The 14,209-nt window shown below is 34.8% G+C and overlaps 3 protein-coding genes across 3 annotated transcripts; all 3 read left to right on the top strand.

Annotated features, from left to right (window-relative positions):
- Positions 1-2,340: 2,340 nt before the first annotated feature.
- Positions 2,341-3,074, top strand: PG994_003307 (uncharacterized protein; the record flags this gene model as incomplete). Its single annotated transcript, XM_066854716.1, has 3 exons — positions 2,341-2,481; positions 2,576-2,743; positions 2,805-3,074. 3 exons carry the CDS (start codon positions 2,341-2,343, stop codon positions 3,072-3,074), a joined length of 579 nt encoding a protein of 192 aa, XP_066718994.1.
- Positions 3,075-9,842: 6,768 nt separating this feature from the next.
- Positions 9,843-10,811, top strand: PG994_003306 (uncharacterized protein; the record flags this gene model as incomplete). The annotated part of the gene is made up of 2 exons (XM_066854715.1): positions 9,843-9,935; positions 10,014-10,811. The coding sequence occupies 2 exons, from the start codon at positions 9,843-9,845 to the stop codon at positions 10,809-10,811; spliced, it is 891 nt and encodes a 296-aa protein (XP_066718993.1).
- Positions 10,812-12,338: 1,527 nt separating this feature from the next.
- PG994_003305 (uncharacterized protein) lies at positions 12,339-13,036 on the top strand (the record flags this gene model as incomplete). Its single annotated transcript, XM_066854714.1, has 2 exons — positions 12,339-12,559; positions 12,652-13,036. 2 exons carry the CDS (start codon positions 12,339-12,341, stop codon positions 13,034-13,036), a joined length of 606 nt encoding a protein of 201 aa, XP_066718992.1.
- Between the last annotated feature and the right edge of the window lie 1,173 nt (positions 13,037-14,209).

Raw genomic sequence — 14,209 nt, 5'->3', positions numbered from 1 at the left:
TGGTGAGGCAGGTGTTTCTTGACCGGCCAGAGAGTGTCCATGTGCTCGGAAATCAAGCAGGAACATCCCATTTCTAGCTGGTTCAAATAATCTATTAAACTGCAACTCAGTATTAAGCTACCGTTTAAGTACGGAATAACACCTTGCAGACCGTTTAATGGACGGTTAAATCGAAATCAATGTTGAATAAGCCAGCTGACGGTGCTACGGTCACCTCATGCAACGGCGACCTCTAAATTTAAATAGCCCTTGACAGCACTATATATAAATTAGTATATAAACTAGTTAGCTTTTAATTTATAGTTAATTAAATAATACTATCGTCTTTTTTTTCCTTTTTCTAATGGGCCGTAAACTTAACGAGTCAGCACTATAACGCGCGATTTAAGATATTATAAATAGCTCGTTAATAAAACAAGCCGCCGAGAAGCATAATATCCTTAAAATAACTCTAAAGGCTCGGATTCACGGCCGCAAGATTATAAAATAACGGAATAAGTCTTTCTAGGCTTTAATAATAGCGGAAGAGTCTTAGATCGTAACTTGGTACTTTACGTAATATAATTTAAGCTGCTTACCGGCGTACGTTATTTTCCGGATATTCGCTTAACGGATTTTTTAAATTAACGGGATTAATATAATACTCGGTAAGTATTAAGTTAAAAGATTTATTACTTATTATTTATCTATTAGTATTACTCTTTTTAAAAGGATAGATTTTTTAAGGCTTAACGTAACTTCTGTAAAAAAATTATCGAGTTTTTCGAGCGGCTTAATGATTCTATTTTAAAATCGATCCCTTCGGAGTTTCGGTTTAATATTAACGAGATTAATAACTAGCTCGACTATAAAATAAATATAATAATTTTTAAACTTATTAAAATAAAAAGAATATTAATTATAAACTCCCTTAACTAAAAATGAGCTTTTACGGTCGAATATAACAACGCTTTAGGCCGAGCCTTACCTCCTTTTATTATATTTAAGGGCTAATAGGTCCAGTAGTAATAATTTCCGGAGGAGGAGGACTCGCTAACGAATACTATAGAGGATTAAGTCTTTACGGCATCCTTTAAAGGCTAAACTAATAAGGAGCTAGCTTTAATATAGTTAAATAAAGTCTTTATTTCTTATATAAAGCTAAAAACGAGGATTAATAGCGGTTTATTATCTTAGATAGCTACGCTAACTACGTAAGCGAGGACTTTATTATAACGTGCTTAAAATATAAGATATAGCTTCTCTTCCTTCTAGCATACTCGTCGTACTTATTATAACCCTTAAATTTTAATCTTTTTAATATATTAAAGAATATTTACTATTAAAAAATAACCTTATATTATATAGGGCTTAATAATATAAATATTAATAAGAAAAACTTCTTTTAATATTACGAGCTAATTAAAAAGTTTACTTTTCGCCGTATATAATAGCTAGCGGCTAAGCTATAACTAATATATTTCCTCGTAATATTAATAAGCCTCTTAATAATTAAAACCGGAGAATAAAAGACTAAATAAAAGTAAAACTATTTAAGCCTCCCTTTAACGTTTTTAATAAATAATTCTACTTTATAGCGTTACTAATATTTATAATTAGCCGCTAATTTAAAGAGTTAGCAGATACGTTTAGTAATAATAATATTATTTTTAATAGCGCGACGCGCCGGGTTTTATTCCGGAAGCTCTAAAAAAGTCTAGATACTTTAAACGGCTAGATCGGCTAATTAGAGCACGAGAAGTTAGTTTTAAAAGGTAATCTAGAGAAAAAAAAGAGGTAAAAAGAGGAAAAGAGTAATGTTTAACCTTAACTAGAAGTTTACGCGTATACGAGATGCTATGGTAGTTAAGAGGGAGATAAATAGCGTTACACCGGAACCTTAAGCTGTTACTCTTTTATCGTTAACGCCGGAAGCCGTTGTAATTAAATATAACTCTAAATCTAAAATTAAAAGTGTTATAAAAGCGTTTCGAGACTAAAACAGTGTTTTTAGGATTTTATATTAATTTTTAATTAAATTATTCGTATTATTATTATATAGTATTATTATTAGTTTTTAAGGTCGCCGTTGTATAGGGTGACCGTAGCACCGTCAGCTGGCTTAACCTTATAAGGCTTACTATTCCATGCGTTGATTCTATATTAAGTATTAGTTTAAGGCACCGACGGGCGTTTATTCTAGTGTACAGTTAAGCTAGGTATGGTTAGTTTAAGCGTTGATTAGATCCAGCGGTTTCTCCGTAGGTACGGAAGGAAGGGCCCTTGTTGAATGTCTGCATGCGTCATGTTCGATTCGAGAGCGCCGGGTAATCACGTCCACCTACACCATTTACCACCGCCATGTCCCCATATTCCTACGTCAGCCGACGTGATCTCGCCAACAACTTCGTTCTAACAACTGCCATCACATCAATAGATCTCGCCACAATGAAACAGACATTACAAAAAATCACGGCTGGCGACATGGTCGTGCTCGACAGGGTGTAGGACATCTTCGAGCATGTCGAGGTGAGCATGCACATATCCAATCAGCACTTCAGTTCGCCTTGCGCCTAACGAGATTCCCGCTTCCTAGATCGACTGGGACAAGTTCGCACGCATGGCTGGATTCAAGAGCGCACGTGATGCCCAGGCTTTCTACATCACCCTCGGGGAAGACAAGCCCGGCGGTCAGTTTGCTGTCACCCCTCTCGACATGATGATACTCGACGATTTCATATACGATATCTTCACTGCATGCAAGGTGGCTCTCCCCTTTCCCAACCTCATCCATCGGAGAACCCGTACTGACAAATCGGTTGCAGGTTAACTGGGATCTACTCGCACGACGCAGCTCTTTTCTAGATGCAAGGGCTGCCCAATCCTACTACTGCGAACTTGCTACCTTCGAATCGGAGATGAATTCGGACATCGACACCGACGACATGGCCCCGCCCGCATTTCCCGACTTGGTTGAGAAATTCAAACGAAGAAACGAGGACGATGAATTATTCATGCGTGTGGGTTTCAAGGTGCTCGATTTCTGCGACTTCTGCCCAGAGGCATGGAAAGCGATTTGCGCAATCACGGGATAAGTGCAGGACCTTTTGGTGGTTACAAGCGATACGACGAGGTGATTGAGGTACTGTGAGTCCTTGTGCTATCAAGGAGGCCTAACAGAGGCATGTGTGGTCAGCGAGATTAGCGGCTTTTACCAATTGTGCCACTGCGCCGTCTTCAACCAAGATCAGGCAGTCTCCGTTTTCTAGTTTGCAGATAGCGATAATGGTAACCAATAGACTACTTCATTGAATAAATACTTGCAGGTTGCATGGGTAGGGGAGTTATGCTAGCATTTGAAAAGTCTGGGTTTTCCACGCCGGTCGGGATGAAAAGACACCGGCTCGGCTGCGCATAAGCGCCGGCTAGACGGTATCTGGCCTGCCTCAATCTCTTTTCAGGACTTAAACTTATATCCTCTGTCAGTCTCGAATCCTATTCAAGTTCGAAGAGCTTAGCAAAGACACTAAATGCATGATCGCTAAACAATCTGGATCATCTCCCTCCATCCACTTCGAGGTCTTCCCCGTCATCCCCGTCATCCAACTATGGTTTCTTTCCTAGAAGCTTGGTTGGTTCTATCTAGATGCACTCTTGGTGTTATTGTTTACCAGCTCGCCGCTACTTCTCAAGTTTCCGGCGCTATAATATTTACGGCGAAATAAGTTATAATATACGAATATAAAAAAGGATATAAAATTAAATAATAAATTAAATAAAGAGTAATTTTAATTAATTTAAAACGTTAAGGTTAAATTAATTTATATAAAAGTAATAAAATAAAAATAAAAGTAGTCGATTTAATAATAAACCACGTTATTTTATTTTTAATAAAAGTAAAATAACGTTTAAAGGTTATAAGTATTAATTATTTTTAAACGTAATAAGTTAAGTATAAATGTTTAAAAATATATATTTAATTTATTAATTATTTTATTTAAATAATAGAATACGCGGCTTTAAAACTAATAAAGAATTTTAACTTTATAATATAATTTATTAACGTTTTAATAAATAGCTCGAGTTTTTTTAAAATAAAAACTATTAGAACAGCTAGATATTTATATTACTCTAAAAGAGGTGCCACGTACCTACGCGCACGAACCCCTTTCCTGTTTTATAAAGAGGGGTATACGATGCCCCTCGTAGCTCGTATTAAAGATAGATATAAATAATAGAATATAGTAATATAGCACCACTTAAACCCTACTTATACGTACGTACGAAAGCTTATTTAATAAAAACGCTTTAATAATAAATAAAGTATTATATTAGTAATTAAAATAAATATAAAAAGTATAGAAATATATTAAATGTAATAATGTCGTTATTTTTATAATATTTTTTAAATTTAATTAAAATATAACTTTTATAATCGTTTAAGATTAAAAATTAATAAAGCATTTTAGTCCTCGTTTTAATATTCTTATTATAATATCGAATTTAACTTAAGCTTATTTTATTATTAATTTAATTATTAAAGGTCGGTTTAATTACTTAATCGCTTATTAGGTTATATTCGCGAGATTAGTTTATAAAGTAATATGAGTTTTAAACAATTAAAAACGGCGGAATATATTAATTTTCTAAATTAATATATTTAATAGCCGTTAATTATTCTAAATTATTAAGTTAAACTAACTTAGCTTTTTTAAATTAATCGACGCGTATTAGAACGAGTATTAACTTAATTATATTTATTATAAAACTAGTTTTATTAAAATTTCATATATTTTTATTTAAAATATTATATTTAACTTTTATATTCGTAATTAACGTAAATTAGCTAGAAATAATACTTATAGTTTTATAAAAAGCTTTTTAATAATCGTATTAATAGTTTATTTAAGTTTTAAAGTTTAAGTTATAATTAATAAAACGCTTAATTTAATACTTCTTAACGTTGTCGCCGCCGCGTAACGTTATAAAGAGTTTAGTTATATTTAAAATTATTCTTTTAGTATTTAAATCGATTATATAATTATAAAGTACCTCTTTTTTTAATTTAATTCAATTTAAATTATAAGTATCGATACCCGTATTAAAATAAAGTATAGTGTAATCGGTCGCGTAAAATAAATCTTAAAACGTTATATACTTTAACCGCGCTTTTTTCATTGCTAATGATTTCATTAATATATATTATTTAAATTATTAAAATAATATAATTGTTTTAAAAAATATTAAATATTATAATTATAAAGTTATTACGTATTAAAATTTAAAGGCGTTAAAAAGTAATAAGGGTAAATAAAATAATAATACGAGTGGAATAGTGATAAACCACGTTATAATTAATTTAAAAAAAAGTTATTATTTAATTTATAATAATATATCTTAGCGATTATTACGAATATTATAATAATTAAAAATTTATTTAACGTAATTTGTTATTAAATTAATTATATTATTAAATCGACTGCTTTTTTATATTTTATTACTTTTATATGAATTAACTTAACCTTAACGTTTTAAATTAATTAAAATCATTTTTTATTTAATTCGTTACTTAATTTTATATTTTTATATATATTTATATATTATAACCTGTTTCGCCGCAAATATTATAACGTTTTTTACCGGTCGCCTTTCGATTTAATGAACCCCTCGTTCTATATTTATTAATAGTTAAACGCTTTTTTTTTTACCTTCTCGTTTTATATAATAAGGGCTCTTTTTAATTACACGCGCGATTGTTTAATTCTTTAACGTTTAAAAATATTAATTTAACTTTTTATAAAAGTTATTTTATGTATCATTATATATGTACTTTCTATTATTTAATTTATAGTATTTAAAATTAATATTAAAAAGCTTTTTAAATAAATATAAACTTTATTTTTAATAAAAATAAATATTTATTTATTTATTAAAAATTAAATAACGGTTAAAAGTTATAGGTATTAAGCTTCCTTAAACGTAAGAAGCTAAATATAAATATTTAAAAACGTATATTTAATTTATTAATTATTTTATTTAAATAATAAAATATTGAACTAAATATATTAAATTTAAATTTATTATTATTTTTTATAAAAATAATAAAATATGCGGCTTTAAAAATAATAAAAAGCTTTAATTTTATAATATAATTTATTAATGTTTTAATAAATAGCTCGACTTTTTTTAAGTAAATATCTTTTAATAACTAATAAAGTATTATATTTAAAAGTTTAAAAATATAAAAAAATATAAAAATATATTAAGCGTAATAATATTATTATTTTTATAATATTCTTTAAATTCGGTTAAAATATAGTTTTTATTAAATGAGCTTTCGTATATACGTAAAAGTGGGTTCCGGGTTTAATCGAAGTTATATTACTATATTCTTTTATTTATATCTATCTCTAGTACTAGCTACGAGGGGCATCGTATGCCCCTCTTTATAAAACAGGAAAGGGGTTCGTGCGCGTAGGTACGTGGCACTTTTTTTAAAGTAATATAGAAAACCTTAGTTCCTGGTGTTCTAATAGTTTTTATAACCGTTTAAAATTAAAAAGTAATAAAAGCTTTTCTTTTACATTTAAATATATTTATTAAAATATCGAATTTAATGGTTAAAAGTCGGTTTAATTATTTAATTATTATATAAATTATATTTATAAGATTAATTTATATAGTAATATTAGTTTTAAATAATTAATAACGGCGGAATATAATAACTTTATAAATTAATATATTTACTAACGGTTAATTATTTTTAATTATTAAGTTAAACCGATTTCGTTTTTTTATAATAATCGGCGCGTATTATAACGATTATTAGTTTAATTATACTTATTATAAAACTAATTTCATTAGAATTTTATATCTTTTTATTTAAAATATTATATTTAGTTTTAATAATTATAATTAATATAAATTAATTAGAAATAATATTTATATTTTCACAAAAAGCTTTTTAATAATTATATTAACGATTTATTTAAATTTTAAAGTTCGGGCTAAAACTAATAAAGTATTTAATTTAATACTTATCGACGCGGTCGCCGCTGCGTAATTTTAAAATAAAATTATATCTCTTATAATATTAATATTAAAAAAAGCTCTTTAAATATTTAAATTAATTATATAATTACGAAGCATCTCTTTTTTAATTAAATTTAATTTATATTATAAATCTCGGATTTCGCGTCAAGGTTCGATATCGCGGAGTCGGTCGCGTAAAGTAGCTCGGGGGACGTCGTATACTTTCGTAATAGCTTTTTAATAATTCGATTCGAACTTTTTCGCATCGCTTAAATTATTAAAAAGATACGATCTTTTTTTAATTAAATTAGTATTATAATTAACGTACCTTATAAGCGAGCTACGTATATAAGCGAGCTGCCCACTTTTAATTAACTTTTTTATAATTAATTTTATATTAACTTTTCTTTTTTAATAAGTATAAAACTAAGAAATAAAGAAAAAAGGTTTAATTTAACGCTTTAAACGTTTTAAAATAATTCGAAATTAAGTATTCGAAAAGTTATAGCGATATATTATGTTTTAGAGTCGACGTTACGTAGCCGACGACGCGGAATTCGATTACGATTCGAAAGTTTTTTAATTTTAAAAAAGAATTAATTATTCGATATATTATTAATCTAAATACGCGATCTTTTTTCCCCGGTTAAGTAATATAAAAGATATAGCGAATTAATTACTTAATTTACATAACGCGAAACGCGTCGGCGTTAATTAAGCCTTTAACTTTATACGACGATAACTAGACCTCTAGACGCGTTTTAACCGAGAAATCGATTATTAGAAAGTTTTTTACGAAGATCTTAACGCGTATTACGTATAGTTTATTTTCGTATAGAATATAATTAATAAATATAAAATATAAAAAAAGAATATATATAACTTTAACGAAACCGGGGTTTTTATAAGTTAAATCTCGTCCGAAATAATTATAACCACCTTCGATCGACGCGGAAGGCCTAGGGTAATATAATAAAAGAACCGAGAATAAGTTATAGTTATTTAAGGCGTCGGATTAAACGGTTACGCCATCCTTTTATATATTATTTTTACCGGGAAAACGCACCTTTTTTTTAATATAAAAATAGCTTATTATTAAAAGATTAAGTGATTATAATTATTAAAAATAACTAAACTACGAATAAAAAAAGCGAGGACTAAATTCGATATTTTAATTAATATACTAGGTTTTATACGAAAGGTCGTTATCGCCTCTTAGTCTTAAACGGCCACGAAAACTACTACTTAATAACTTTCGAGCTTTATTACGAAAAGAACTCGATTATTATATTTTATATACTTTTTTATTTATTATATAAGCTTTAACCTTTTAATATCGGCTGTTTTTATATATTAAAAAGGGCGTATGAAAAAGAAATTAAAGGTTTTATACGAGCGTATATTACTTATATTTTTAAAGAGGACTTTTTACTAGCGTGTTTAAAAGCGTTTTAAACGACTTTTATTATTTCGAATATATAAGGACGTTTTTAAAAAATAGGACTCGTTTCGTATAATCCGGAATATATTATTTTATAATTAAATATAAAGCTACGTATTTTAATACCTCCGGGGACGTTTTTCGGCTTATTTATTCCTTAAGAATTAAAAACCTTAAATAATTTAATTAAAGTTTAATTTTAAACCGAATATATTCGAAACCGTATTATATAATATTAATATAACTTTTTAACGTTTATTTTAATTAACTTTAATTAAATTATAAAGGTTATAACGTAGGTTATACATCGAGTTACTTTTTTAAAAAATAAAAACGCGACACTTTAAAAAGTAAATAAGATACTTAATAAATAAATTTTTATTTTATTTTATTTTTAAGCTTTAATTAAAAAAAAATTAAATAATAATATATACTAATCCTTTATATTAATAAAGGATTATTTCTAAGCATTCTCTATTAGCCCTACGAGTTTTGTAAATAAAGTTAGTACCATCCTTATAATCGTCTTGACTGCTATGGCTAGCGGATTAGCGATGAGTGGGTTGAGCCGTGCGGAGCCAGTGTACGTTCCTGGCCCTCTATTTCTTCCCTGCTTCCACCAAGTACGCTGACCCACTAGCGCAACGCCAGGTTCCAGGTTCCCTAAAGAAACATTTGACCAGCACCTGGAGGTGCGATGCGCGCCACTGGTACATAGTGAGTCGACGGAAAATGATTGGTAGGCCACTCACTACGCAGGGACAAGCAACCAGCAGAGCCAGCATCAAAAAGTAGATCTCACACAACGCTGGGGATTGCATTAATGACCTCTCAATACTCATTGATTATCGAGTAGCAACGCGGCCGACGCTTCCGACTGGGTGCTAATTATATTCAAACGGATGCGCCAGGAGAGGCGCGATTGGGTTCGTGGTAAGGCATGTACCATTCCATAATGAGCTCGTGTTAACTACATAGGCTGTGATTGAATGAAGCTACGCTACCTTTGCGACCATGCCTATTAGTCAGTGAACCTGACAGACTAGCCAATTGCCATATCCCACTGCTGAAGCGAACGGCTGCCCTGGCTTAGAGACCGAAATTCGATTGCCGTTTTCCAACCTTGGTAGGAAGACGGTTTGCCGTGCCTAGCCGCCGAAGCAAAGCTGTAGTGATGAAGATGCCTTCAGCGCCAACGGCCCACAAAATATGTTCAATGCTGGTGACTATGCAAAGACCTCCCTCGGGGTGCTGAGCTCGATTTCCCTGACTAAGGATCGCATTATAAAGGGTCAATTCCATCCATATTAATTTGTCGTAGGCAATCTAACAGAAATTACCGCTTTGAATTCTTACCTCAATTCTATCTTGAATGCCATTGGAACCAGCTATGCCGTCCAAGACTAGTACAAAGTCGACCAACCCACCTGGGAAGCCAGACGTCCCTCTTCCATTCACCATGTCGCTAGAAGCTACTGCGGAGGTAGCCAGCCGCTTCGGGCACATAACTTTGATCTGTAAGGTCTGACATAGCAACGTTGGCCGTGCTAACAAAATCAAGCTTCGCTCAAGAACACTCAAATTCATTGTTGGCGCCGAGAAGATCGAGTTCCACGTTCATCCTGGCTTTATTACCGGACATTCAGTTCTCTTAAACGACCTAGTGTCTCGTGCTACAAACGGGGTTTCAGAAGGTTGCTTGATATGGGAAGACGTAAATCACGGCGTATTCCTACGATTCCTCGAGTTCACCTATACGAGAGATTACACTTGTGCGACGACTGTTGCTACAGAACAGGAGAAATCCAACGTTAACGTGCCACCAATACCGCCCATAACAGATAAGAGCGAAATGCTCAATTTCTCGTACTCTCTGGTTTCATGTAGCCAAGCTGCTGATACGGCCACCTCAAGCTGTACGCACCATGTTGAAGGCCGTGTCGGCAAGAAACGCAAGATCGGTGACCTCTTGTGTGACTGTGAGCTCTTTCAGGTCAGAAAACGTACCATATCAGACTTCACAGCCAAATACATTACAGCAGCCTCGCCTGAGATTTTGCCAAAGAAGACTGTACAAAGGCCTACGGAGTACTTTGTTGAGCATGTTCAGGTGTGGCTTTTTGCTCACAAATACGCTATAGATCCCTATATATACCTAGCAGCGGCTAAATTCGTACACGATCTGGCGGAGTGGGAAATCACAAATTATTCTTTTGTTACCTGGTTTGGCAGGCTTGTTCGTTACTTGTACGCCAGCACAGATACAAGATCTCAGCTACGACAGATCTTATCAGATTTTGGAGCTTGCGTTCTTGATGATGTAGCTGCTTTGGACGGTTGGAGAGCTTTGTTGAAATAAGTCCCTGCCTTTACAACATTATGCAAACAACTGGCTCCATTTGGCTTCGTCATTAAGGTTACCAGTTTCGAACAGTTCGATGTACAAGGGTTATATCGGCGCACATACGGGACAAAACTCAGTCTTTGGAAAGTCAATCACCGTATTTGCTTTTCGCTGGTATGAAACTGGCCGTCATTGCTTGGTCAAAGAACAGCAAATCTCCTAATGACCTACGAATGGACACGCCAAAGCCTCGAGCTCGATGTCTGTAATATGATTTGACAAACTATGATAATAAAAAAGGCAGGATTTTAGTCCAACAGCGCGAGGCGGAATTGGAATGACCTAGATAGCGTGCGCCCTAGCTGACATCCACTGGGATCAAATATTGGGGTGTGGGGGTGCTGCGGTATAGAACGCCTACAGCACAGCTTCTGCAGCTGAGAGGGCACTTTTGGTTAGCCGTTTGATATATATTGATCGCGTTCCCTGGATATATTTGGCCCAGGCTGTAATCTTTAGTGCCAGCCGTACATGGACCCTTTCCGTTTTATGTAATGACAAGACCCGTCCCTCGTTTCGCGTGTAAGAAATCAGTACGAGATAGCCGGCAAAGCGCTTTTCGAGGACATAAATGCGTGGCAGGCATTATACGAGGTATTTACTAACATACTCCAAGACCCCAAACGGCTAAGACTCCGCCTGGCGATCGGTACATTAGATGAGTACGTAACGGGCCTTGAGTAGCTACTAAAGCTGATTACGCCTATATCGCAATCTACCAGCGTTTAGTGGCTCGTCTCAAGTTGCCGTTGGTCGCAGATCGAAGAAGAGCTGTGCAGGTACTAATAAGAAACTGACACACTTTCAGAGGGTAATTATCCCTTACTATCCCAGTGTCTACTTGTTCATAAAGCTGGTATCCTACGACGTATAGTGGAGTGATGTTGCTTTCGTATAGTGGGTAAGTCGCTATATTCGCGATAACAATATCGTTAACGCCATGTTCCGTACTGATCGAGTTCACAGATAGATACTTATCTCATAAAAGATGGTTATGTAAGGAACCTTAATTACTTTATCCGACCTTGGATTACGAATAGGCAGAGGTTAAGATAGTGAACCAGGCTAATTCACAAGTTCGGCCCATCCCTAACCATTAGCAAAACAGTCCCGATAATTAACCAACAATTTAAGTAGTAAATCTTCATTTTCAATATTCTACCAACAATCCCACGGTGCCAAAGGAGATAGGAAACCTGCAAATAGGTGGTGTGGAAATCATTCGAAGCTTACTCTTCTGCCTCGTGGGACTGTTGAGATGAGAGTGCCGCCGTCATCGTCAGGGATGTCGTATACGGCCACAGGGTCGGCGCCTGCCGTGTCAGTAGGCGCTATTACAGTATACTCTACTGCGGTATCAGGCATAAGTTTCCCCCCCCCTTGTCAGGTACCGATAATCCATTGCCAAGGAGGCACTATACTAATTACAGTATAGCCTACTTGGGCTCAGAAAATCGGTACTTCTTTTTATTCTTTTAGAAAATGACGCGTTCCTTAATTACGATACGCAGTACGATACGATGGGTACGAAACACCTTACGAACGACGACCGCCAACGTATCCGAACCTTTTATTTTGAGGGTAATAAAACGAAAGCCGAGATCCACGATATTACCGGATTTTCTATCGACTAGATTAAGACTGCTATTAGGCTCCTTCGAGCAATATAGCGAAGAGGTCTGGCCGACCTCGGATCCTTTTCCGTGAGTAAGAAAAAGAACTCGTTTCTTTCGTGACTAGCTCTAAAGAAGGACGCAGAGCCTCGTACCTCTAACTCTCCGTTATCCTTTTCCAGTCCTTCTTTAGAGTATACGTTATACGATCTACCCTCCGTCGATTTGGATTTAAAAGATATAGTGCCCCTTAGAAACTACCAATATCCGAACCTAACCGACAGAAACGCCTGGCCTGGGCCTTCGAATATAAGGACTGGACCCCAGAACAATAGGCTCGAGTCCTTTGGCCCGACGAGACCTGGATTACGGGAGGATACTATCGGAAACAATACGTTACTCGAAGACCGGGAGAGGAATGGGATCCAACCTGTATCATCGAGCGATATTAACGAAAGCACGGCTGGATGTTTTCGGGCTGTTTTTCGGGCCTTAGAAAGGGACCTGGTATATTTTGGGAAAAGGATTAGGGTTTTATTATTGCCGAGACATATCGATCTTATATAATTCTAATTATCCATGACTGGATATAACTTTGTTAATAATAGCTCGGGGGCTAGCTGGTTCTAATGCAGGATGGTGCGCCAGCTTATTCTGCTAGTGATACGATTCTAGGTCTATAGGAAAGAGGTATCTAAATTATCTAATGGCTACCTTATTCCCTTGATTTAAATTTAGTAGAGATGTGTTGGAATTGGATGAAGGATTATATTAAAGATAAGTACGGTCTTATCGAGAAGCCTTCGTATGGCCGGCTTCGGATTTAGGTTAAGGAGGCCTGGGATGAATTACCGGATAATTATTACAGTTACTTTTATAATCTATGCCTGAGAGATGTATGGCTGTGATCGAGGCCAATAGAATACATACAAAATACTAATAAAATATATTAGGAGGGGATGCCAAGGTTTTGGCCCGTGTATGGATGGGTCATAGTATAAGTAGAAAAGGGAAAACTTACCCCTAACACCATAGTAGGTCGGTTTCGCACTCAGCATCTGTGTCGACATTCATGTCGACAGAGGCCTAGCGAATCCGAGGGCAGCAGTCCAACCTGCTAGGTATAGTGCGTCCCATGACTCCCGGCTTGCGTTACCAAATCAGAGTGGCTGCACTGTACTTTAAGGCTCAAGTCTCCAGACTGAACCATTCGAGATGAGTGGTTTGGTTGATATGACTCGTCTGGCACTGTCGGATTTGCTAGTATCGTGGTCGACGGGGGATATCGCCCATCCTGCACCCAGGAAGTCGCTGCGGGTGATTCAAGCGGAACGCACCAGCCTCACATCTGTCTCTGGCCATACTGCTCGATTCGACCCTATTGGCGTCGTACTCAAGGTACAGTCCTCAGAGAGACCAGTCAATACTCAATTATGCGACTTATATATATGCAGCTCATTTTGGCGACGCTAGGGGTTTCGCGATTAGAATGTACTTCTTCGTAGTCGGTTTAAAAGTGTATCTCGAACCTCTCTATTCGAATTATGGCCGTTATACTGCATACACTTTTTTCCGACGTATAGAAGTGCAAGATACCTAAGCTACGGTAGGGTAGATGTAAAACTTCAGGGTGTAGTGAGTTACTAATGGCGCTCCAAAAGATGCCAGCCAGCGAACAGGAGCAAATTTGGGGATGGGGACAGAAATAGGCACCGGTGCTGTCGTGTCCCATTAGTTGGT

This window comes from Apiospora phragmitis (assembly GCF_038363925.1).
Source record: "Apiospora phragmitis strain CBS 135458 chromosome Unknown utg000004l:1.0-3135199.0:1.0-3139288.0, whole genome shotgun sequence".
NCBI classification, from domain to species: domain Eukaryota; kingdom Fungi; phylum Ascomycota; class Sordariomycetes; order Amphisphaeriales; family Apiosporaceae; genus Apiospora; species Apiospora phragmitis.
Note: the sequence above shows the minus strand (reverse complement) of the source record. Positions and strands in the feature narration are given on the sequence as shown.